The sequence below is a fragment of the Rhinatrema bivittatum genome, chromosome 16, assembly GCF_901001135.1.
Source record: "Rhinatrema bivittatum chromosome 16, aRhiBiv1.1, whole genome shotgun sequence".
NCBI classification, from domain to species: domain Eukaryota; kingdom Metazoa; phylum Chordata; class Amphibia; order Gymnophiona; family Rhinatrematidae; genus Rhinatrema; species Rhinatrema bivittatum.
This window is the reverse complement of record NC_042630.1, coordinates 7,199,818-7,226,892: the sequence shown is the minus strand read 5'-3', so window position 1 is coordinate 7,226,892 and position 27,075 is coordinate 7,199,818. Positions and strand designations below refer to the sequence as shown.

At 50.4% G+C, this 27,075-nt stretch overlaps 1 protein-coding gene across 1 annotated transcript; it reads right to left on the bottom strand.

The window, feature by feature from the left end:
* Positions 1-403: 403 nt before the first annotated feature.
* CDH24 (cadherin 24) lies at positions 404-26,448 on the bottom strand. Its single transcript, XM_029581418.1, has 11 exons — positions 25,981-26,448; positions 24,754-25,048; positions 21,772-21,891; positions 21,176-21,343; positions 16,754-16,941; positions 11,788-12,041; positions 9,880-10,016; positions 3,561-3,682; positions 2,880-2,997; positions 2,139-2,390; positions 404-948 (listed from the first exon to the last, which is right to left on the bottom strand). The coding sequence occupies exons 1-11, from the start codon at positions 26,218-26,220 to the stop codon at positions 404-406; spliced, it is 2,439 nt and encodes an 812-aa protein (XP_029437278.1). The 5' UTR covers positions 26,221-26,448.
* Between the last annotated feature and the right edge of the window lie 627 nt (positions 26,449-27,075).

Below are 27,075 nucleotides of genomic sequence, written 5' to 3'. Positions count from 1 at the left end.
TCACTGCTAATACAATGACTGTCCTTTGCATGACCTATTACCTTTTCTCTTTGTTCTGTGCAGTTTCTAGAGCAGATCTCTGTTGCATCACATGGGGGGAGATGGAAGCACTGATTCTTTGTGAAAAAAAAAAAAAAAGAGAGAGAGACATACACTGCTCCCACAAAAAATAAACCCAAAAAACAAACCCACAAGACCGAACCCAGAAAAATAACCAATGAATTCCTGATGGTCTGTGAGCTAAGAGTGAATGGGCCCTTCTTGTTAAAGACATCATTATTCCCTTCAGTGACTGGTGAAAGTCTTCCATTTCACACCAATATATTTTGTTTATATTATAGATAGTTGTAGAGTTTCCTTCATCTCTACAGCCATGTTCCCTTGCATGGATCGTAAAGAGGCCCTATAATGTGGGCTCATTCCCTCCATACATGTCTGCCAGGGTCTGGAAGCGTGGTCCCCATCCCTTCAAGTACTCATAGCTGCCGGCATCTGACTCTCCAGCACTTGACTCTAGAGAGCTAAGGGAGCCCACTGATGACCCTTGACCTTCATAGCCGTAAATCTGGATGGAGTCATAGGGTGGCACAGCTGGGTCCTCATCTACCTCACTCAGTCGCAGAGCCAGGAACTGCTCTACATCCAAGGCCCTAGCACCAGCAGTGGAGAAAGAGGCAGCCATCTTGTGCCGCCGTGCTTCTAACGTCTTACGCTTCGGCAGCACATCCCGCCTTGTGGCCAGGAAGAAGCCCCCTGCCATGCCAGGTCCCGCAGCGGTGGCAGAGGCGTTGGGGTTCTGGAGTGCAGTAATGTCAAAGGCTTCCGTATCCTCCTCACCTCCACCCTCGTCATCATAGGTAATGATGTTCTCCCGCACATCCTCTTCCTCGTAGATGATTAAAGACTCCTTCTTCTGCTTGCGCAGGGCCACAAAGAGGACTACGATGGCTGGAGGTCAAAATAGGCGGAGATAGGAGAGATCGGAAACAGAATGGTCCATCACAAAAGAGAGAGAAGAAAAACCAGTCAGTAACAGGAGAGAAGGGACATGATGGTTCCAGGAGAGAGAGAGAGGAGACAGAATGCTCCATCACAAAAGAGAGAGAAGAAAAACCAGTCAGTATCAGGAGAGAAGGGACATGATGGTTCCAGGAGATAGAGAGAGAGAGGAGACAGAATGGTCCATCACAAAAGAGAGAGAAGAAAAACCTGTCAGTAACAGGAGAGAAGGGACATGATGGTTCCAGGAGAGAGAGAGAGAGAGAGAGAGAGAGGAGACAGAATGGTCCATCACAAAAGAGAGAGAAGAAAAACCAGTCAGTAACAGGAGAGAAGGGACATGATGGTTCCAGGAGAGAGAGAGAGAGAGAGAGGAGACATTCTGGTTAGTCCCAGGGAAAGACGAGACTCTGGTCAATCACAGGAAAGAGGACTGGAGACACAATTGTCCCAAGAGGGAAGGAAAAAGAAGAGACACAATGGACAGCCCCAGGACAGAGCGAGGATTCATTCTGCTTAGTCACAGGAAAGAGACGGGAGATCACAGGAGGGAGAAGGAGCATAACAGCCAGTCATTCCATGTTTTCTGCTTATTCCTTCTCTTCATGTCCTCCCTTCTTTCTTTTTTCCCCCCATTCTTGGTGTTTTTTCTTTCATTCTGTCTCTTCTTTCACTTTTTCCTCTTAGTTATCCTGCCCAAGCCTCTCTCTTTCCTCTCTTCCTTGTAGCTGTGCATGGCTTTTAGTATTTGTTTCTAGCTTTCAATCCCACTCCCCCAGTGATTACTATAGTGGAAGCTGGGTCTAGGATTGGAAGCTAAATTGCTGAGTCTCACAATGAGTGGGTACCGGTGGCAGTGGTGATATTGGAGACTGGGTTTTTGGGGGATCACAGTGAGTTGGTGGTAGTATTGGGATTACTAGCTAGATTGTTGGATCTCGTAATGAGTTTGGTAGCAGTGGTGAGATTAGAGGCTGAGCCTCCGGATCTAACAAAGAGGTGGTGGCAGTAATGGGATTGGAAGATGAGTCTCTGGGTCTCTCAGTGAGTTGGTGGCCATGGTAGGATGGCTTTCACATTTCCCTACTCCCACCAACTTGGGTAATTTCAGAAAAAAGAAAGAGTAGGAAGGAACTTACCCAGGAGAGTGATAATGCAAGTGAGGATAGCCACTAGGGCTCCTGTGCTGAGTCCTGCTGGGGAGAAGTAGGCCTCCATGTTGCAGGACTGGATGGTGCCATCCAGCCTGCAGCGGCACACACTGACAGTCAGGGTACTGGTGCTGCTAAGAGGGGGTTGCCCGCTGTCCGTGATCTCAATGGGCACAAGATAAACATCCTTTTTGCCCTGGGCAAAGCGGTTCTGCAGTAACAGGACACTGGCGCTGCTATCTGCAAGGGAGAGAAGGGAGGGCATGAGCAAGGCTAGAAAAGAGGAAAAGAGAGAGGCACAGACAGAGCAGGGAGAGTGTGAGAAAGCTAGCTCAGGAAAGAGACACTGAGAAAGAACGGAGAGAGCCTAAAGGAGAGGGGAGCATGCATGAGCAAGAGTGGTAACAAGCATGGAACTGAGAAGCCACAAAGAGTCTGAAGCAAAAAGACAGAGCAAGAGAGAGGAATACAGAAAGTGGAAGTGGGGTTAGAAAGAAAAGTAACTACACAAGGAGATAAGCGTGATGGAGAAGGGCAAGAGAGAACATGAAAACCGAGGGGAGAGAGAGAGAGTAAAAATACAGGAAGAGCTTTTGCAACAGAAAAATGAAAAGAGCCAGAAAGTAATAGAATAGGAAGAAAGAGAGAGCTTGGGAGGGAGTGCGTGAGGATGACAACGAGAACTCCTTGTTGGAAGTGATGAATTAAGCATGCTGTGTCAGCCTTTACCTTTGTTATCTCGGATTGTGAAGTTCCTATCCATGGCGAGGCCTGGAGGAGCTCGAAAGAAAAAATGGCTAGCGTTGGTGTTGTCGTCATGGTCCACAGCGCGGACTGTTTGGATTAACTGTAAGGAAACGAGCTGTCGTCAAAACGATGGAAATTGGAGAGGTGCAGGAACAGAAAGGGTGAAAGTAAGGCCAGAGAGCTGTGCAATGGGAAGAACATATGGATACCAGAGAGATGGAGAGAAAGCTCTGTAATTGTATGGATAGGTCGTGGTACGATTACGTGCATAGGTGGGTGAATGAAAGATTTATGTAAAGATGTAGAGTAGTGAAACTGATGAATGGGGAGGTGAAGACTGGCAAGACTGGATGAGTGGACAGAGAGATGAAGAGTGGTGATAGTGGAAGGGTTGGCACTGGCAGAAAAGGTATAGAGTGGTAAGACTGGATGGGTGGACGGGGAGATGTAAAAGGGCAAGACCGAATAGATTGGTGAGGAGATGTAGAGTTTTGAGAGTGGATGGGTGAACGGGGAGGGTGAGAATTGGTGAATGATGGGGGTCATGGGGTAAGAATAGCTGTTAACGTAGATGAGGAATATGGGACTGCAGAAAGGGAGGAATGTTGAGATCAGGGCAATAGAACTCTGTAACTGCCTCCTGCCCATCCTGCTTCAGGTCACCTGTCCAGGCTGCGCATTATCACACACAAATGCATCGTAGACCTCTGCAAACTGAGGGGCGTTATCATTCATATCCAGTGTCCGGATTGCCACCTGCACACGCGAGGCCTGGGAGGGGCTGTCTGAAACAACAAAGCAAATATGCAACCACGCAGACGCAAACATGGGATCACACGTGCACATATGACTGCAAGGATATGAACCGGATATCCCACGCAAACCCAACAGGATAGACTTGAGTCTGGGATCACATGCAGGCACGTAACCACATGGCGACAAATTTGTAACTGCATGACTACAAGCATGGGATCACATGTGAGCATGCATATACATGGACACAACAACGAGATCATATTTAGTCGTGTGGACATGGACCTGGATTCACACATGTTCACATCCTACATGTGCACCTCCAAGCACATGCAAGCACAAAGCTGTGCAGGCACAAATGTAACCACATGAATACCAACAGGGGATCACACACAGTGATAACTATATAAGTACGAACACAGAACCACATGAAAAGACGCAACACAAGTACCTAGGATGAGACAGAAAATGTGATTACATGCAACGGTATGAACACAATGTTTTCGAGACAGCATCGAGGGTCTCTGAGGTGGGAATCGGCACCCGCAGGATGCATGGCAGCGGGCCTCTGATCTCCAACCAGAGGTACAGGAACAACTCGCCAACTTGCTATGTACTGGGGAGAATCTCTTCGTAGATAGGGTGAGGAATGTGGTTTTAGGAGGCTGGCGAAAATGGGACAGAGGAAGTCTTTCTTTCACTAGATGAAGTACTATTTTCTGCCCCTTCGCTCCCGTCAATACCATCAGGGTTCCCATGGCCGTCCCAGGCAGCAGAGAGCCCCCAAGCCCCAGCCGGCACTTCAGTCAACATCAAGGGTGGGGTTTTGACTGGGTCATAGGGAGCATAGGCCAGTTGCCTGTACCCTGGACATTGGACCCGCCGGTTGGGGGCAGGCTGTGGTTCTTTGCGAACCAGTGGCCCAGAATAACCTCGGACCTGAAGGTTCTTTCCATCATCCATCAAGGGTACCAATTGAATCTATTGGGTGTCCCACCAAATTGCCCTCCAAGCCCATTTTGGGGGCCAGTAGCGCATCAGGAGTTACTAGCGGAGCTCTCCTCCCTCTTAATAGCCAGAGCAGTCGAGCCTGTCCCACCAGGGCAAAGAAGGCGGGGATTCTGCTCCAGGTACTTTCTGATTCCAAAGAGAATAAGAGGACTCCGTCCCATCCTAGACCTAAAGGCTGTGAACACATTTCTAAAAAAAGAAAAGTTCAAGATGGTTTCCCTGGGCACCTTGATCCCCCTTTTGCAAAAAGGGGACTGACTATACTCCCTCAATCTAAAGGATGCATACACTCACATTGAGATCTTTCCCAGTAACAGGAAGTATCTCCAATTTTTTGTGGGAAAACAGCATTTCCAGTACCGGATGTTGCCTTTTGGGCTAATGTCAGCCCCACGGGTCTTCACAAAATGCCTGAGCATGGTGGCGGTGCATCTCTGCAGGCTGGGATGCATGTTTTCCCCTGTTTGGAAGATTGGCTGGGTAAGAGCACATCTCAGGCAGGGGCTGTCAGGTCCATGTGCTTGACCATCCAGGTGTTGGAGTCTCTTAGGCTCGTCATCAGCTACCTGAAGTCTCATCTTGGCCTATCACTTCAATTGGACTTCATAGGAGCCCTGCTAGACATGGCTACGCCAAGGCCTTCCTGCCTTGTCAAACCTGTCCCTTTGACGACCATCATAGCAGAGATTCAGCAGAGCCAGTAGGTGTCAGTCTTGTACATGTTGAGGCTTTTGGGACATATGGCCACAACCGTCCATGTCACTCCTTTGGCAAGATTACACATTCACAAAGCCCTATGGACTCTGAGGTCGCAGTGGTGCCAGACTATGCAGAACTTCCAGGATGGCATCCAAGTCACCCCGTCTCTCTCGGACTTGTCGTCTTGGTGGCGGGTACTTTCAAATCTGGAATGGGGGATCTCTTTTCAACGTCCTCCTACCCAAATTGTCCTAACCACGGATGCATCCATCCTGGTCTGGGTAGCTCATGTAGATGGGCTCAGCACCCGGGTTCTCTGGTCTGCTCAGGAAAGCTGTTGTCAAATCAACTTCCTAGATCAGGTACGCGCTATGGGCTTTCAGAGATCGGCTGTCCAGCAAAGTTGTCCTGATCCAAACCAACTACCAGGTAGCTGTGTGGTATGTCAGGAAGTGGTACAGATCTGGTCATGGGCCCTGTCCCACCGGATGATGCTCAGGGCCATATACCTGGCCAGGAAACAGGCTGAGACGAGTCTTTAGACCCCACGAGTGGTCCGCTTGCTATAGAGCATGCTAGACATGCTCAGTGTGCCAAGTCAACATTCTAGAAACTTTGACATACATTTTCCGTGTCGGGACTCCATCCGATGATGTCACTCACGTGCGAGGGCTAACATCCTGCTGTCCTTGGAGAACACTTGTTACAGGTAAGCGACTCTGCTGAACAAGGAGTCATGGGATGAGGGTAAAAGGACTGAGGAGTAGTATTAGGAAATATTTCTTTACAGAGACGGTGGTGGATGCATGGAACGGCCTCCCAGTGAAGGTGGTGGAGACAAAAACTGTCTGAATTCAAGAAAACCTGGCATAAACATAGAGGATTTCTGAGGGAGTGATGGGAATCGTAAAGCTAAATTAGTTGGGTGGGTGGGCAGACTGGATAGGGCATATGGTCTTTTCCTGCTGTGAGGTTTCTATGTTTCTATATCCAAGTGGACTAATATGGCAACCACAATTCTTTCTTGATGCAAAGCAACCTTCTTTAGCTCTACAACCAGGAGTTATTAACCTGGGGTTCATGGACCCCCCCCCCCCCCCCCCCCAGGAGATCCATGGATGAGCTTCAGGGGTCTGTGGGCGCAAAAAAAAAATGTGTATGTGAATTTTTCTGGGGAGGGGTCCATAGCTTTCAGAAGATTCTCAAAGGGGTCTGTGACCCAAAAAAAGATTTAAGTGCCACTGACCTAGAGTGTCTCAGGAAACACTACAATTTCAGATCACCTTGTTGTTGAAAACTCCTAATTCCTCTTTGCCAGCCTATTCAATTCACAGTTCAGTAGTTCCTTCTTCGGCCTGCTGCGGCCTCGCACTTCCTGCTGTCCAGGTTCCCTCCTCAAGGAAGCCTATGTGCATGGTCTGACGCTCTTTTTTCTCTTTAATTTAATATTTCCTTATTGATTTTTAAAGCAGCTGAACACACATAGGTCACCCTTAAGTGCACCGTTTGACAACATGTGCAGAAAGTGAGAGATGGGAAGGAAGATTTAAAGAAGCGTTCACACACCACACTGCTTATTTCATGTTCGAGTGGGCTATTTTTTTTATTTGGATGTTTTTTTTATTCACACACATCAAATGTTGCACTTAGGTGTGACTTTTTAAAATTATTTTATTTCAACAAATTGAATTGTTTTAAACCTCCATTTTTATGGGAGTGGGGGGTTTTTTTGGCACAAAGACAGGGAGGAAGCCAGGAGGTCACATCCAGACACAAGCACAATCGCCGGCGAGCACATTAACCACGCGCACGTAACCGCGTGGACTCGGGATCACTTGCCGAGCCAGAGCCGCGCAGGCCAACGTCTGATCGCACACAAAAAAAACCCCCATATAATCGCAGAGGCACGACTATGAGATCTTCCGCAAAGCGCCACCGGACGATCACAAGAACGTAGCCACACGAACGAGCTGACAGAGGAGGAGGATGGGAGCTGCCGTCCAGCCCACTCTGAGCTCACATACGTCTTTTGGAAGCGCTAACCGGGAGTGCGGTGTGAAAAGCATTACCATTTTCAATGCCACCAACACGGATATGGCCGTCTCTACCAAATGTGCAAGTGTTATTAAAGGATTTCATAACTCACCCCATTTATACCTCCTCAAACAGTGCTGCAAATCCTTTTGCACTGCTCTGTATCTCAGACAGAGTCAGCCACAGTGGTTAGGGGTCTGCACCTGAACTTGTGTACTGGAGAGGAGTGAGATGGGGGGAATATGATGGAGCCATTTAAAAACCCGAAAGGTATAAAAGGTGGACAGGAGGTAAATGTTTGTCAACAGAAGGGAAGTGGTAGATGGGAAGCTTTGAGGGAGAAGACTCGGAAATATTTTTTCATCGAAAGAGTAGCAGAATGACTCCCAGAAGAGGTGGTGGGGACAAAAATGGTAGCAAAACTACAAAAAAAAAAAAAAAATCTGTGAGATAAACATAGAGAGGTCCATATTCAAAAGCATTTAGCCGGCTAACTCAGAAGTTAGCCGGCTGGTAAGTTAGGTGGCTAGAATTTATCCAGCTAAGTTAGGGGCGTTCCAGGGGCGTAGCTGGGAGGAGTTGAGTTACCTGCCTAACTCCAGTATTCAGCTTAGTGTGGTTTCACCTCTGAATTATACTGCCAAAGTTAGACGGATACATTTATCTGGCTAACTTTGCTAGCCGGCCTGTGTCTGAATACGGACCTCAGAAGAGATCGACCGTAGGAAGCAGATCGGGGTAACCTGCACAGGGCAGCAGTTACATCCCCAGACAGCAACAGTATTATTGCATCAGGGATCCAAGAGAGGATGACGAAGCCAACATTGGGATGGATGTGAGAAGAACGTTGGGAGGTTGAATGGAAGATCCAAGGCGGGGAGTTGATGTTGGGTTGTATTTGGGAACTTTACGTGCGCATTTAACACAAGAGGATGAATGCAACCTGGGCAGATTGGGTGGGTCATTTTTGGACTTTATCTGCTGTCATTTACTATGTTACGTTACTATGAAGTAAGACTCATGCGAGTAAGATAGGCAATCACCTGCATAAGCCTTCCCCTTAAAAAGCTGCCCGTCCCACCACTGCCCCCCATCAGGATAACGTTTTGTGCATCAAATTTCAGTGCACATGAAATTAGCCAGACAAAGAGCAAGCTGGGCTGGAGGTGGGGTGAGAGTGGACTAAAATATTTAATCCATATTGAGTGCTATCCAGCTCAATTAATGCAGACATGTGGGTCCGCATAAGGAGCTACCCTAAACTTATCCCGGGATAAAATGACTCAGATAACTTAGAACCAGAAAACTTATCTGGATAAGTTCCACTATCTGCTTAAACTTACCCAGATAACATTATCCACTCGCTGTCTGTTAACTAGGGGCCATCGACTGCTGTTTTGGCAGAGAGCCTGTTAGGAGATAATTTTAAAATCCTCGTGCAAACAAACTTGATGGCTTCCTTATATCTAATGTTCTTGCAAATGTGCTTGGCTATTCAGTAGACGGTTATATCCGTGTGTGAAGTGGTGAGCGATGACAGCATATTTCATAGTCAAATAGATGATATTAATTAATGCCTCCAATTAATATGCAGGAGCGCAGAGTGGCTTTAACATGGGCTCAAAGTCTGCGCTATTGTAAGTGAGATATATATAGATATATATATTTTTTAACCAAAAGTTTGGCTCCTGAAATTCATTACCACGCAGGCCCCAACATAATCCCTTGTGATCCTTGGCAAACGTGCAGCCAGATGGTCAGAGATGTACGAGGCCATCCAAAGAAACGGGAAACTGCATAGGCGCGTGCAGTTATGTGCAAGCATGCGACCCTGCGCTGACACAGACAGGTGGACACCGCAGCATGCATGCACCCACCTGAAATCACAGAGCTGCATCGATACATATCACCACACGTATGTGTCTCTCTCTCGCTCTCTCTCGCCAGCCCTCTCTTCTGGTGCTTGGTTGGCATAGCTCCCTCCCTGGTAGAGATTTCCTCCATACACCCCTCCCCTCCTCTCCTCTCCCCTCCCCAACCCCAAGCTTCTGTCCTGGCTGAAGAGAAAATAAATCTCTCTTCTTTCCCTGCAGGGGACCCCCCTTCCCTCCTGCTGCCACAGTCAGGGACCCCTAAGTGTGAGCCTGCTGCCACCTTCCCAGCTGCCGCCGCCTGATTTATGCCCCTCCTAACAGCTCTTGCAAAGAATCAAAGCCACTTTAGAAAGAACGCTGAATTTCTTTACTTCAGCTTTATTGCAGCTCCCAAGCTCCAGGGAGACCCATAAACATCGAGGAGCAGACCAAGGTAAATGCAAAAGAATAGGATGGTGCCCCCCTCCTGCTCCAATCCCAGTGGGGAAGCCAGAGAGACATTTCCAGTCTCTGCACACCCAGTCCTGGGGTCCCCCCCCCCAGGCTGGTGACAGCGCCTCCTGCTGGCACCAGACAGACGTTTCTGGTCTGAAATTCTATCATCCTCTCACCAAGTTCGGTGGCTACCACTGTGAGGTTGTGCCAGAGAACAGTCTCCCGGTCCAGGACCATGGCTGTAGAGATGGTGCCATCTTGGGGGTTGATGGAGAAATACCTCTCAGGGTCTGTGTGCTGATCGATTGAATACCTGCACAGCAACAATGGAAGATCTAATGTAACACTGCGTAATGCCCTCTTAGACAGCAGTAAACAATATGCCGGCAGACATGCCTTGCCTATTAATTGTTACAGGTATCCTTCTAACAGGGAGATACAGTCTACAGGGAGCCTTGTAGACTGTTCTCCCTTCACTGCTAGGTAAATCATTGATCCAATAAATGTTACCTGCGGCCCACCAGTGAGTCGTACTGCAGATCACCACTGTCTCAAGTCGTTGTTGGACAATGATATATTCTAGTGGTCAATATTATGTTCTCTTGGGGTACTTATTACTAGTACTAGTGGCCACACTTGCCAGATGTTGACTCAGTGGACTTTCCAATTACAAGAAAATGGTTGGGCAAGAGTGGCTGCCCCACCACAGAACAGGCAAAGCATGGATAACTTTGCATCCCCTTCTCATACATGCACAGTGCCCAACCCTAGTTCAGATACAGCACGGGCAGCGGCAGTGCAAGCTTCCCTCACACACACACACACACACACACACACAGTAACAGTGCAAGGATCCATCATATGCACACACACACACACACACACACATAGTAACAGTGCAAGGATCCATCATACAAACACACACCGTAACAGTGCAAGGATCCATCAATCATTCATACATATACACACACACACACACACACACACACACACACAGTAACAGTGCAAGGATCCATCATACATACATACACACACACACACACACACACACACACACACACACACACAGTAACAGTGCAAGGATCCATCATACGCGCGCACACACACACAGTAACAGTGCAAGGATCCATCATACGCGCACACACACACACACACAGTAACAGTGCAAGGATCCATCATACGCGCGCACACACACACACACACACACACACAGTAACAGTGCAAGGATCCATCATACAAACACACACACAGTAACAGTGCAAGGATCCATCAATCATTCATACATACACACACACACACACACACACACACACAGAGTAACAGTGCAAGGATCCATCATACATACACACACACACACACACAGAGTAACAGTGCAAGGATCCATCATACAAACACACACACAGTAACAGTGCAAGGATCCATCAATCATTCATACATATACACACACACACACACACACACACACAGAGTAACAGTGCAAGGATCCATCATACAAACACACACACAGTAACAGTGCAAGGATCCATCAATCATTCATACATATACACACACACACACACACACACACACACACACACACACACAGTAACAGTGCAAGGATCCATCATACATACACACACACACACACACACACACACACACAGTAACAGTGCAAGGATCCATCATACGCGCACACACACACACACACACACACAGTAACAGTGCAAGGATCCATCAATCATTCATACATATACACACACACACACACATACACACACAGTAACAGTGCAAGGATCCATCATACATACATACATACACACACACACACACACACACACACACACAGTAACAGTGCAAGGATCCATCATACGCGCGCGCACGCACACACACACACACACACACAGTAACAGTGCAAGGATCCATCATACGCGCACACACACACACACACACACAGTAACAGTGCAAGGATCCATCATACGCGCACACACACACACACACACACACACAGTAACAGTGCAAGGATCCATCATACACACTCTCACAAACACACACACACTGCCCGCTGCTGTCTTTGCTCAGGTGCCAGGGAAGGAGATTCCTGCTACCTGATGACGCTGCTCTGAGAGTCCAGGTCCGTGGCAGTGACTCTCCCCACCAGCGCTCCCGGCTCCCCGTTCTCATACACGGACAGCAGGTAACTGGACTGCGAGAAGAGCGGAGGCTCGTCGGCATCCTCCACCACCACCCGCACTGTTGCCACGTCCTTGAAGGGCCCCTTCCGGATGTACTGGGGGTCGATGACCGTGTTGGTGGCTTCCACCCGAAAACTATACGATTTGCGGGACTCAAAATCAAGGGGCTAGGGAGGAGGGAAGAAAATGACGAAGAGAGGCACAAGGGGAAGGAGAGAATGAGACAGAAAGACAAGAAGAGGCGGTAAGCAAAATAACAGAGGGACAGATGAAGAAAAGGAGGGTGACAGAAAGGCCTACATCTTTCTCCTTTAAAATATATTTTATCTTATGAGAAAAAGGGGGAAAAACAGAAATAAATGAAGGAAAAGCAATGCAATATTTTATGGCAAAATTTCCTTGAACACTTGAAATGAAGGTCAAGGATGAATGAGAATTTCCATGGATTGTATAAAAACGTGTGTGTGCAGGAGTAGCCTGGAAGCCATAGGGAATTGTGGAGAAGAGCTGGCTGTTGGAGGAGCTGTAGGGAATGGTGGAGGAGAGCTGGCTGTTGGGGAGCTGTAGGGAATTGTGGAGAAGAGCTGGCTGTTGGAGGAGCTGTAGGGAATGGTGGAGGAGAGCTGGCTGTTGGGGAGCTGAAGGGAATGGTGGAGGAGCGCTGGCTGTTGGGGAGCTGTAGGGAATGGTGGAGGAGAGCTGGCTGTTGGGGAGCTGAAGGGAATGGTGGAGGAGCGCTGGCTGTTGGGGAGCTGTAGGGAATGGTGGAGGAGCGCTGGCTGTTGGGGAGCTGTAGGGAATGGCCGAGGAGTGCTGGCTGTTGGAGGAGCTGTAGGGAATGGTAGAGGAGCGCTGGCTGTTGTTGGAGCTGTAGGGAATGGTGGAGGAGCGCTGGCAGTTAGAGGAGCTGTAGGGAATGGTGGAGGAGCGCTGACTGTTGGGGAGCTGTAGGGAATGGTGGAGGAGCGCTGGCAGTTGGAGGAGCTGTAGGGAATGGTAGAGGAGCGCTGGCTGTTGGAGGAGCTGTAGGGAATGGTGGAGGAGCGCTGGCAGTTAGAGGAGCTGTAGGGAATGGTGGAGGAGCGCTGACTGTTGGGGAGCTGTAGGGAATGGTGGAGGAGCGCTGGCAGTTGGAGGAGCTGTAGGGAATGGTGGAGGAGCGCTGACTGTTGGGGAGCTGTAGGGAATGGTGGAGGAGCGCTGGCAGTTGGAGGAGCCGTAGGGAATGTTGGAGGAGAGCTGGTGCCAGGGTAGCTGTAGGTTAGTGTCTGTGGATGGGCACTTGCTGGAGATGGAGAGGACTGTAGGGAATAGGGAAGGGTTGCTGGCTGAGGAGGAGTCTTTGCTGTGGAGGGGGGAGTTGTAAGGCAGTGGGGGAGGAGATTCTCTGTTATGGACAATAACCTTCTGTGAATTGATGTTTTTCTGCTTCAATAGATGCTCTGCTCTCTCTTTATTTTGTTTTTTTTTCCTGAGTTAAAATAAATTGCAGTTTGCAGTATTGTGACTTCTGGTGGTGTAGTTGTACCCATCCTCTGGCGTTTCTCCTTCGGTGGGCATGCCGCTGTGCCTACCACTGGAGGCTGATGGATGGCACAGCCCGGTGCGTTGCGACAGGCCACGTGCAGACTGATGGATGTGGGGTGCAAGAGGAAATAACAAGGGACAAGCAACGCAATTAGAGGACGCCAGTAAATCACACAGAAAGCTGGAAGTTGAGGGGGGAGGGAGCAGGTTTGCGAATGAGATGAGAGAGATTCAGCGTTACATGTGCACACACAGAAAGTAGACCATTCTTCCTGCTGTCAGTCGCCCCCTCCCCCAACCTGGCTCTGTTACTGACTCCCTATGTAGGAATTTGTTGAGAAGAGAGGAAGGGGTGAAGTCGCTGTCTCCTTGTGCATCATTCCTTTAATACCTTTAATTAGGTGCCGGAAATAATAATTTCAGAGGGTGCAGTACCAACAGTGGCCACATGGTGTTAGTATAATGGGTTAATAAGAGGATGCAACGCCAGGGGTGGCCACCAGAGGTCTGCATTGGCTTCATTTTCAAGTGTGTTTCGCTAGGGTAACAGTGCCTAGGAGGGGATGGTACCATTATTAATGGGGCGAGGGTGGAGAAGCCTGAATTGATAAGGTGAGATGGGAAAGGAGGTACCACTAAGGAGATGAGGGGAAGGTACCACTGATGGGGCAAGGATGGGGAAGGTACCCCCTGAAGGTGGTCATTGAGGGGGCTACAAAGGGGAAAGTACTGCTGATGGGGTAAGATGGGTAAAGAATCACTGATGGGCTAAGAGGGGACTGGGTTATCTGATGGGGGGAGGGCAAAGAAGGTGATGGTACCATTGTGGTACCACTAATAGGCAAGGGGGATGGAATGGAAAGATAACACTGATGGAGTGAGGATGAGGAAGGTACCACCGACAAAGCGAGGGAAGGGATGATTGATGGGCTGAGGAGGGAGGAGAATGTACCATTGACAAGGCAAAGGAAGGGGAAGGTATCATGCATAGGGCAAGGAGGGAGGGCGCATACCACTGAGGAGGCCAAGGGAGGGGAATACCGATGATGGAAAGAGAGTACTATATCACTGATGAGGCAAGGGGAGGAGAAGATACTACTGATGGGGCAATAGGAAGGTACCACTGATGGGATGAGGGGATTAGAACGTACCACTGATGAAAGGAGACGAAGGAAACATTAATGCAAGGAGAACATACCACTGATGATGGGAGGGGAAGGTATCACTGATGAGGCAAGGGGAGGAGAAGATGCTACTGATGGGGCAATAGGAAGGTTCCACTGATGGGATGAGGGGATTAGAACGTACCACTGATGATGGGAGAGGAAGGAACCATTAATGCAATAAGAACATACCACTGTTGATGGGAGGGGAAGGAACCATTAATGCAAGGAGAACATACCACTGATGATGGGAGAGGAAGGTTCCACTGATGGGATGAGGGGATTAGAACGAACCACTGATGATGGGAGAGGAAGGAACCATTAATGCAATAAGAACATACCACTGATGATGGGAGGGGAAGGTATCACTGATGAGGCAAGGGGAGGAGAAGATGCTACTGATGGGGCAATAGGAAGGTTCCACTGATGGGATGAGGGGATTAGAACGTACCACTGATGATGGGAGTGGAAGGAACCATTAATGCAAGGAGAACATACCACTGATGATGGGAGAGGAAGGTTCCACTGATGGCATGAGGGGATTAGAACGTACCACTGATGATGGGAGAGGAAGGAACCATTAATGCAATAAGAACATACCACTGATGATGGGAGGGGAAGGAACCATTAATGCAAGGAGAACATACCACTGATGATGGGAGAGGAAGGTTCCACTGATAGGATGAGGGGATTAGAACGTACCACTGATGAAAGGAGAGGAAGGAAACATTAATGCAAGGAGAACATACCACTGATGATGGGAGAGGAAGGTACCACTGATGGCGTGAGGGGATGAGAATGAGCCACTGATGAGGGGAGGGATGCAGTCATGATACTGATTTGGTCTCTTTCATGCAGGTGCTGTGTTGCCTCTGGGTGTGGATGGGCCCAGTAAAGTGCTGGAGCTCTGTCTGAGGGAAAAGCATTACTGTGCTACCGAGCTCCCTGGAACAGCACTGGGGCTGGGGTGTGCAGAGCAGGAGACAGAGAGGGAAGGGATGACCTGCCCTTTGCAGCAGCTGTGATTTGTGCTAATTGGGTGTTAATAAAGAGACCCCGAGTAGTTTGCATTGGCTCTCCCCCACCGCAACCCTCCTCCCTCCCTCCCGCAGGGTGGTGTGAGTGTACAGATGAGAGCAGGACATAATTATTGCTTAACGAGTATAATTAGTGACAGGGCTGATGAGTGATAGAGCACTGATCCCTTCACCAAGGGCAGCTCAGGTCCTGATCTCTGCTCACCAAGTCTGATTTATTCATTCTGTCTCTCTTGCCCACCTCTCTCCCCTCCATTTCTCTCTCTCAGATTCACTTTCAAGAAATTGTTTTGGCCTGACAGCCTGTCTGTATGTTGCCAAACTAATACATAAATTGATGTAAATAATTGCAAAATGCAGAAGAGAAATACCAAAGACATTTTCCAGGTCCTGGTGCTGGTCCGGATTGTCTCTGCTCAGATCCTGGTTCTGGCCCGGGGGCAGGATCCCACGGATTTTGCTGCTCTCGCTGCTGTTTCTCCCTTTCCCCTCAGGATTAGAGGCAGTTTTTCCTGCTCCTTCTTTTTTTGGGAAGTCTGTGATTTTCTCTCTCAGCTCTGGGGAACGTTAATCTCTTCTCTTTTTGAATTTTGCACAGGGCAGGGGGAAATGTATTTCTCTTTGTGGGAAGTCTGTGATTTTCTCTCTCGGCTCTGGGTAATGTGCATCTCTTCTCTCTCTGAGGTTGCACTGCATGCAGTCTCTGGCTTCTTGAGGTTTCCAGTTCAGTTTTTGTCTGCGCGTTCCTATTTCTAATTTGTGGTCCCTTTTTCTGTATTTGGCGAGGGTCTGTCCAGGCTCTGTGTTTGGGACCGAGGTGAGGGATTCTGCTAGTGTGTAGTTTCTCTGTAGGGATCTATCGCAATCTGGCTTGTTCTCTTTTCCCAGTAGGAGGTGTGCTGGGGTTCTGGTGCCCGAAGTGATATTTGCAGCGTTGCCTTTTCCTAGGTAGGGTTGTCGCTGTGCAAGTCCTGGGAGTAACTGTGTTTTGGTATGGTAGGCGTGCTACATAGCTGCCGAGCGTGTTTTTTTTTTTTTGCAATGTTTTGTGTTACCTCACAAAGTGCTTGATGGTGGACGGAGTGTGTGTCTCTGGCTTCCTTCTCCTGTCCCCTCTCCCCGACCTCTCTGTCTCTCTAACTCTGTATTTACCTTCCTCACCATCAGGATCCCCTCCTGGCCCTGGGAGTCAGTGCTGATGCTGAAGGCCTCGGTTCCTTCCCCGTCCAGAATGCTGTAGGACATCAACGCGTTCTCACCAACATCCGGATCATGGGCCCGCAGTCGTCCAACCAAGGAGCCAGGGTCCAAGGTTTCCGGCACCGAAAACTGGTATAAATCTTTAGGGGAGAGAGGAATGGGGGAGGTGGTGAATGTGTGAGAGACAAGGAGGCGGAGGATTGGAAAAAAAAAGACAACCTAACAACTCACTTAGCTTCAAGGTTTTTCTGTGAAAAACTTCACTCTTTCTGGAGCAAGCAGTCCCTCCTGCTAATCGATCCACCCTTCAGTCTCTTTCCTACTCTCCATTAATTCATCCATTCATCCCATTACTCGATCCATTCCTCAGTTTCCATTCATTCATCCCTATATCCCTGTCTCCCTCTTCATCTGTCTTACCACTTATCCTTTCTTTTCTGGGCTAGGACTAGAGAAGCTGTGAGTTCCCTCCCCCGGCTGTGGCTGCTCTGGGAGCAGCAGGAGCTGTGAGCTCCCTCCCCCGGTTGTGGCTGCTCTGGGAGCAGCAGGAGCAGTGAGTTCAGTCCCCCGGCTGTGGCTGCTCTGGGAGCAGCAGGAGCTGTGAGTTCTCTGCCCCGGCTGTGGCTGCTCTGGGAGCAGCAGTGAGCTCCCTCCCCCAGCTGTGGCTGCTCTGGGAGCAGCAGGAGCAGTGAGCTCCCTCCTCCAGCTGTGGCTGTTCTGGGAGCAGCAGCAGCAGCAGTGAGTTCCATCCCCCGGCTGTGGCTGCTCTGGCAGCAGCAGGAGCGGTGAGCTCCCTCCCCCAGCTGTGGCTGCTCTGGGAGCAGCAGGAGCAGTGAGTTCCCTCCCCCGGCTGTGACTGCTCTGGGAGCAGCAGGAGCAGTGAGTTCCCTCCCCCGGCTGTGGCTGCTCTGGGAGCAGCAGGAGCAGTGAGTTCCATCCCCTGGCTGTGGCTGCTCTGGGAGCAGCAGGAGCAGTGAGTTCCCTCCGCCGGCTGTGGCTGCTCTGGGAGCAGCAGGAGCAGTGAGCTCCCTCCCCCAGCTGTGGCTGCTCTGGCAGCAGCAGGAGCGGTGAGTTCCCTCCCCCCGGCTGTGGCTGCTCTGGGAGCAGCAGGAGCAGTGAGTTTCCTCCCCCGGCTGGGGCAACTCTGGGAGCAGCAGGAGCTGTGAGCTCCCTCCCCCGGCTGTGGCAGCTCTGGGAGCAGCAGGAGCTGTGAGCTCCCTCCCCCGGCTGTGGCTGCTCTGGGAGTTCCCTCCCCGGCTGTGGCTGCTCTGGCAGCAGCAGGTGTGCAGGAAGCTTCATGTCCCAGCAGGAGCAGTGAGTTCCCTCCCCCGGCTGTGGCTGCTCTGGCAGCAGCAGGAGCAGTGAGCTCCCTCCCCCGGCTGTGGCAGCTCTGGGAGCAGCAGGAGCAGTGAGCTCCCTCCCCCGGCTGTGGCAGCTCTGAGAGCAGCAGGAGCAGTGAGCTCCCTCCCCCGGCTATGGCAGCTCTGGGAGCAGCAGGAGCAGTGAGTTCCGTCCCCCAGCGGTGGCAGCTCTGGGAGCAGCAGGAGCAGTGATTTCCGTCCCCCGGCTGCGGCTGCTCTGGCAGCGGCAGGTGTGCAGGAAGCTTCATGTCCCAGCAGAAGCGGTGAGTTCTCTCCCCCGGTTGTGGCTGCTCTGGGAGCAGCAGTGAGTTCCCTCCCCCGCATGCGGCTGCTCTGGGAGCAGCAGGAGCTGTTAGTTCCCTCCCCCAGCTGTGGCTGCTCTGGGAGCAGCAGGTGCGGTGAGTTCCCTCCCCCGGCTGTGGCTGCTCTGGGAGTAGCAGTGAGTTCCCTCCCCCGGCTGTGGCTGCTCTGGGAGCAGCAGGAGCTGTGAGCTCCCTCCCTGCGGCTGCTCTGGCAGCAGCAGGTGTGCAGGAAGCTTCGTGTCCCAGCAGGAGCGGTGAGTTCCCTCCCCCGGCTGCGGCTGCTCTGGCAGCAGCAGGTGTGCAGGAAGCTTCGTGTCCCAGCAGGAGCTGCGTCCCTGGATTCTGCTTTTGCTGTGATGAAGGATCTGAGCCCTGTGACGTGCGGCAGCTGGGAAGCACAGCTGGATGGCGTTCATGAATATTTACTGGAGATCCCTTCCTTCCCAGCGCAGTCTCTGGCTTTGCCTCACCTGCCTGTTGTTCTCTCGTCCCACGCTTCATTGCGGTCCTTGGAAACGAGCAGGACGCGGAGCCCATTTCTCCTGGCTGGGCTTGTGATCTCTCTGTCACCTCCCCCCCCCCATCCCATCCTCAGAGATGCAGCTCCCCCATGGCTGCAGTGGGAAGGCGGGGGGGGGGGGGATCTGGGGGGGGGGGGGAAAGGGGGGGGACTAGTGCTTTGTCTCGCACCTGGGAAAGCTGCGCTGAGTGGCGGTGGAAGAGGCTGGCCTGGACCACTTAAAATCTGTTAAAAATTAAATCTCCTTCCATCCCCCAAGCGCCCATCACTTTAAAACTCATTAGACAACATTTCCATTTATTTAAAAGACATTAATGTTGCTTTCTTGTGTAAGTAGAGTTCTGTGACAAAGGTGGGGGAGATAGGAAGGGAAGAGAGAGGAGAAGGGAGCGACAAACAGGGAGGGAAGCAGAGGAAGAGGTGAAGATGGAGACGGGCAGAGAAGCAGGCAGAGTCGGACAAGGTGGACAGAGAGCTGGAAGGAGGGCAGCAGAAACAGCAGCTTAGCGATCCGGGAGGGTGAAACCGGGGCTGAACGCTTCCGGCACCTCAGTAAGGGAGAGATCGAACCCGCAGTTCTCACAGAAAGCGCACCCGAGAGAATCTAAACCTGGCGCAGAGCGCAATGGAAGATTATCAGACACCGCCGGAGACCAGGGGATGCCCAGGGAAGCCTGCAGGCAGGTCAGGCCCGCATCCTCCTCCAGCCAGTGACCCCCATCCTCACCTTACGGACACACGGCCCGTCCACACCATCTGCTCAGCTATTCCCACTCCCCTCCTGCATCCCCTTCTTAACTTCAGATCCTGCCCTCGTCTCCACCACCTCCACGGGGGAGTTTGTTCCACGCGTCCGTAAAGAAACCTTTCCTTAGATTCCTACAAACATGCAAAACACCCCCCCCCTTGGGGAGAACGCTTCCACGTTTCCTTAAACGGCCTGAACCTCTACAATGACTGAGACATGAAACTGGGGTGGAGGGGACAGACCCGAGCTACGATGAAACCCATCAGCGCCAGAAAGGAAGCAGGCGTGAGGCAGGGATGTGCTCTGAGCCCCAACCCTTCTTCAGTATCTGCAGCAATCACCCCCCCCCCCCCCCCCCCCACTGTACCGGAGGGCTCCTTGGCTAAATGACCCACAAAGCAAATGCCTGCCACATGCAGGTGACCTGGGAGAGGTGCAAAAGAAGCTGAAGCTGCCAAACCAAATCACAGACCCCACGGGTGAACCTGGAAAAGGCAAGAGAGTCATTTTCAAAACCCAAGTAAAACTGTTATTAAAATTGTTTTATATCCCAATTCAACCAATTTGATGTGGGAGTGAGGGGGGAGGGCCTCTCCTTAACTCCAAATGGAACAAGACCCTCGCAGAAATGCTGCGTCTCCAGATCTGCAATAAATCCTCTGCCTTCACAGAAACTCCCCGGACAACGGATGCGGAGCAGAACTAGGGCATCTCACCTCACCGCTCACCGTGCAAAGAGAAATATTCAGATTCTGGTCTCAGCCCAGCAACAGGGACCCAGAGCCCCTCCCTTGCCAGGCACTTTGTGATGTAAGGCAAACCTCTGCACCTACAGAGCAAACCTGCCAGAGCAGAACGGCATCGGCTGCCAGAGCTCAAACAGCAACAGCCCTGCCTTGCAAAAAGCAGCACTGCAAATATCACACTGGGGGGGCCTTGTAACACTAATTCACCCCCCCCCTGCTGGGAAAACAGGACAAGCCAGCTGACGGCAGATCCCAACACAGAAACCACACGCAGAGCACGGACAGAACCTCGCCACAAACAAGAAACCCAAACAGAAATTGCAAGAAGCCCGACTCTGCACGGAGAGAGGATCAGGAACATCTTTCCTTCTGTGCTCAGTCTGCTCATCGTTAGTGATAGTCCTCAGCTGGAGGGGGGGGGCAGGGGGGGTCACGCACCAGGGCTCCTTCCCAAACCCTGCAAGCACAGACCCTAAATCCAGCCACTGGGTGCACGATGACCGGGACTCCCTCCCCCCCCCCCCCCCCGGGGGGTGGGGGCTGTGAACGCCACCTCTGCGCTTTGCAGTTCTCTTTCTTCCTATCACTTTCGTTAACGCACGAACGCACGGTCAGGGCCCCAGAAAGCTTCCGGAGCCCGAGCCAGAGGAGAAGGATGTGATGGGGTGATGAGGCGTTGCGGAAGGGGAATGCTTACTTTGGGGGAACTTTGGCGGGTTGTCGTTGACATCACTGAGGGTGACGGTCACTGTGGTGGTCCCGGAGAGGCCCCCCATGTGGCCTCCCATGTCCTTGGCCTGAATGACCACCAGGTACTCATCCTGCGTCTCCCGGTCCATGTTTGGGATGGCTGTGCGGATGATACCTGGGGGGGAATAAAATCGTGGCACTAGTGAAGGCCGTAGAGAGACAGGGGGAGGAAAACCAGGCCAGCGAGAGAGAGAGAGAGAGAGAGAGTAGGAGAGAAAAACAGGCCAGGGGCAGTGGTGGCCTTAGGGGTTGTTGGGACCCTGAATAAGAGGAACATTTGCAGCCCCTAGAGGCTTAATTTTTTTTAATGAATTTTGGAGGAATGCAATTTATGGCATAATTTTGGGGATCCCTGAATTGTGGGATCCCAGGCAATCGGTTTGCTCCCTGCAAGGCCACCATTGCTAAGGAAAGGGAGCAAGGTGGAGACATGATGCAACGATCCCGCCATGAAACAGCAAAAGACGGAACCGGAAAAGTTCAAGAAAATCACTTTCAGACCCCTCTCTGTCCTTCCTGAGGTGTGAGTGCGACAGGACTCACCTGTCTGCGCGTCCACGGAGAAGAACGGCTGCCCCTCCAGCACTGTGTAGACGAGCCTCGCACTGTTCCCATAAGTGGGGTCGTCTGCATCCTGCGCAGTCACCTGGACCACAGAGGTACCTGCAACCCCAGGGAAAAAAAAAAAAAAAAGGTGCACGCGGTCTCAGTGTACTGCAGAGAAAGGAGGGTGGAAGCTATATCTTCAGTGAACTGCAGAGAGAAAAGGTGGGAGGTAGTTCCTGCTGACATGGAGCCAGGTGGCAACCCTAGCACACAGAATACTGCACACATGAAAGTACACACAGCCTTAATATACTGCAGAGGGGACGGTGCACAGAGGCCCAGGTTTACGCATAGGCAACACAGGCAGCTGGCCCAGGGCGCCAGATTTTGAAGGCATCAAATATCCAGGCCCAAGAGAAGGCAGCTTCTGCTTGCTGTAATGCCAGCGTAGCTTCCAAGGAGCACCCCATCGCCATGGCACTGCCTATGGGTGACACGGCCCTGCTTAAGTATGCTGCAGAGTTAAAGGTGCACGAAGCTTCAGTGTACTGCAGAGAGAGAGAGCACGAGAAAGGTACTTATTGTTTCAGTGAAATGCAGGAAGTGAGAGAGAGAGAGAGCAAGTGTAAGGTATCCATAAACTCGCTGTACTGCAGAGAGAGAGAGAGTGAGAGAGACAGGAAGATACACACAACCTTAGTGTACCTCAAAGAGAGAGGAATGTACACGCACACAGCCTCAAGTGTTGGAGAGAGAAAGACAGAAATGCACAAACAGCCTCAGTTGCAAAGAAATCCTCTGTAATATTGAAAATTATTCCAGGGATTAACTTCTTCATATAAAAACAAAAGTCTACTTCAAATCATGGCCCTAGAATAGTTTATTTTTTATGGTGGAAGATTAGTGAGACAGCAAGAGCTGGCATTGAAAATCCAACACGAGATCGTTGGGTGACTCCTACATATGTAATTGAATACCCCCTGAGGCAGATCAGACTTCAAAACACGGTCCCCTGTCAGGGTGAATATGTGGAAATCTGCTTCATATTTGACCATGATAAGTGATTTTATGTGCATTACAAAATTACATTAAAAATCAAGAAATAATTTTGAATACTGGACCGTGACCATATGATTATTGAAAAGGCAAATGAAGGTTTATAACCAAGAGTGTCTAGTAGGATGGGCTTTATCAACATGACATTATTTATCATGATATATGTTTGTTAATGGAGGAATTTTTGGTTGTTCTAATCTATTCTCCTCCGTTATTGACACTGATTCATTTCTGGATATTGTTTTATTGTGATTTCATGCCCCAGGACACTGTGCTACCAGCATAACCATCATCAGACTCACCACAGACCCATTCATAGCCTCCAGCGTAAAACAACTTTCATCTTCATTATCTAAAGTCCACATAAACTCTTATGTTCTTATCTCCATAATCTCCACCATACAACAACTTCCATCTTCATTATATAACTTCCATGGTCTTCATCACTAAATCTTGACACCTCCACTATACAACTTTCATCTCTATAATAGAATCTCTACCACAGAACCATCTCCATCATCTTCATAGTCTCCTTTTCACAATAACATCCATTTCTGTCACAGGAACTTTATAATCTGTATCATAAAATATTTACCATAGACCCACCTCCATGATCTCCACCAAACAATCATCCCAGTCTCCATCACAGGTCCTCCACCTTCTCCATCATGGAACCTCTACCATCTCTACCAGACCTGTTTCTCCACAGTCCTCGTCACAGACCAATGCCCCCTATCCACTAGACTTTACTATCTCCACCACAGAGCCCCCCCACAGCTCTCATCCATAACAGATCAGACCTTTCAGTCCATTCATTCCATCCCCGTAGTCAAGCTGACGCGTTCCTCCATAAGCCTTTGCACCATCATGATGCAGATCATTGATGCCAATGCATTTCTTAAAACCACATCCTTTGGAAAGTGGATGGTGCATCCATAAGAACAAAGGGCTTTTTGCTTTATATCCACGCATTCCTTCTGGTACTACAAATGTAGCTCCAAGTGCTACAGGCTTTTCATAGTGGAATGTGATGGGGAAGCAGGAGATAAATAGAGGGGGCTAAGTACCTTTATCTCCTTTTCAGGCTGGCCAAGAGCTCCATTATAATTTAGAATGGATGATAATCTACTGGTGGAAGTCTTCTGTGCAGATTTCAAACGCGCAGGATGGAATTACTGCCATTTGTTTAATTTAGGTGAGTGCACTATGTGGTGCACCTCTCTACCACTGCTCTTCTTTTCAGTGCCTGTGCACTAAAATCACAATGCACTGTATTGTTGTGGTACTGCTGCAATGTTGGTGCAATGCTAACTCAGTGCCTCTGAAATATGTAAATAAGCTGTCGCTAACCAGTATAATAATGGACATTGACTTCAGTTGTAGTGCTCAACCAGTTTCATCTATATTCATGGCACAGGCATATAGAAGTACATTTTCAAAGGTATCCAATTGTGCCTCTAAGCACGATTTTATAAGAATCTGCAAATGGGAAAAGAGGGTGGTATTTCATAATGAAACTGGATGCCTTAAACCCCACAATTGGGGCACCGAGTCAGATGCTTATACTGTGGAATTATGCACCTAATGCATGTTGCATTTAGATGCCTGACATGAATAAACTGAACATGTGCCAACACAAGACCACACAGAAGCAGTGTTTGTGATGAATGGAGGATTGTCAGAGCAATGGGAAATTGTAATAATGAGGTACAGGAGCTGACAGGAAGTGTGTTTGGTAGACAGTGTGGGTGAAATATAGGAAATGTCAGGAATGTGCAATAGATGATGATTAGTGAGGGTTAGATACAGGAAGAGTGTGTGATAAATGGCGGATAGTGAGGAAAAGGTACAGGAAAGAGCAGGAGGCACCTGTGATGGATAATGAAGGTAGGTAGCATTGTGGTTTAAGCAGAAGGCTCTCACCAACATGGGACATCTCAGGCACGGTGGCATAGTATGGTCCCTGCAGGAACACCGGGGGGTTGTCGTTGATGTCTTGCACCTTGATGATGAACTCCGAGGGGGGCTCCAGGGGACGGTTAGACTGGCGATCCACAGCCTGGGCCAAGAGTGTGTACTGTGCCTTCTCCTCGCGGTCCAGTGTCTTGGTTACATGGATGTTGCCCGTCTTCTCATCAATGACGAACACGGTGCCTGCCCCCTCACCTGTCAGCAGGTAGCGGGCCCGGCCCTCATCACGATCTGCATCAGTGTGCAGCTGGCACCAGAGAAACAAAGAAGGAAATGAGAAAGAGGACGAGGTGGGAAATTGACACTGAAAGGAGTAGGATAAAGGAGTTACTAATACTTTTCTTCTGGTCATACCTGGCTACAAAAATGGTGCAGAGTGTGCCCCAAAAGCCCTATGAAATGAGACTTAAATACCTAAATGCATGCGCCCTAAGAGGAAAGGGGCGGAGAGATTTGATAGAGTCGTTCGAATTTCTCCACTGGAAAAGTTGAGTTCTAGAACAAGGGAGGCCATGACGTGAGTCTCAAAGGGTTTAGGCCCAGGCATAATATAAGGAAATATTTCTTCAGCGAAAGGTTGGCAGATACAAGGAACAGCCTTCCAGGGGGGAGGGTGGGGGTGGCCAGAACAGCAACAGACTTTCAGAAAGCCTGGGATGAGCTCAGAGGACCCTTAGATGCAAGGATGTGAGGGCTAATGCCTGAGATCGGGCAGGCTGTACAGCAGGGGTTGACATCTCCATCCCTGGAGCGCCACAAACAGGTCTGGCATTCAGACATCCGCAATGAACATGCATGAGATATATGGAATGGAGGAGGCGCATGCCAATATACCTCATGCATACTCATTATGGATATTCTGAAAACCAGGGCTGTTTGTGGCTCCCCAGGACTCGCCAACCCCTACTCTATAGCTTTGCATCTGGCATGGGCATATTATATGGGCCTTGTGATAGTTATCTGACATCATTTTTTATGTAGGACTAGTAGGAGGCCCACACTGGTCTCTGTGACTGGTTCCAGCAAGATGACTGGAACATTTCAGGCCTTGGTCAAAAGTGCCCTACAAGGCCATATCCTGTAGACCCCTGATTCCCTCATCCCCTTCCATGGAGACAGCGATGCGCGAGATATCAGACTGTGATATGAATGCTGGGCAACAACTGGTCATCCTCTTACCCTGCCGATGAGGACAGGCTCTGGTCCAGCATACTCCTCGATGACAAAAAACTGATTCCAGACCCAGCTCCTCCGTGACCTCAGCAGGGACCGCGGCGTGACCTCCGGCACGAGGTTTGTGGTCGGGGCCCTCTCCCTCTTCCCCAGTGCAGTCTCTCCCCCGGGAGGTAGGCCTTGGCAGCATCCACAGAACCAGGCAAGGGCAAGGACGAGGAGGGGGAGGCAGCGGTGAGGTTTCATGAGAACGTCCCTCTGTCTTTAAGTCTTCCCTCTGTCTCTCTCCGTCCCCTCCCACCACCACGCTGGGTTCTCCTCCAAGGGGCCTCCCCGTCTGCCTGACCCTGCCGTCAGAGGCTGCGCAAAGCTTGTTTCCGTCCGTGGCGTTGTCCATGCGGGTCTGCGCGGGACGGGGGCGACAGGCAGTGCTCTCCTTGTGCAGGACGTGGCATCCAGGTTGTGTGGTGGTGGTGGTGGTGGTGGGTGCTGAAGTGTAAGAAGAGCTTATCTCACGGCCTCAGCATTCACATCCTCCTGCGGAGGGGGGAAACGAGAGACACGTGAAGGAGGCACATAGATTGGTCTCTCTTTCCCCGTATATCATCTCGTTTTCCATTCCTGCCGTCTTTCACCTTTCTGTGTCTTTCCTGTCTCTCTTCCTTTTTCCCCCCTTGTCTTCTCTTTCCCCGTCCCTGCCCTGTGCTGTCTCTTTCCCCTCTCTGTCTCCTTTGCTTACCTCTCTCTGTCTTTTCTCATTTTCTTCCATATTTCTTTTCTCGTCTTTCCCTGCTTCCTGCCATAACCTCCTCTTCTCCTCCAGACCGCCTCCTTCCCTCTCCATCTGTCCCCCCCCCCTCCTCCCTGCTCTCTCCATTCCCCTCCACCCCCAGCTGCGGCGGTCTGATTCTCATGCAGGTCATGTACCCACTCCCCCTGCGTGGCAGCCCCCTCCCCTTCTATAAATCACCTGTCACAGAGCAAAGGAGAGAGAGAGAGAGAGAGAGAGAGGGGGACGGAGAGAAAAGCTGAAAACCGCAGGCAGCGGAGGGATTAAGGGGCGCTTCCTTTGCCCCGCACCCCCTGGCCATCCCCTGGGGT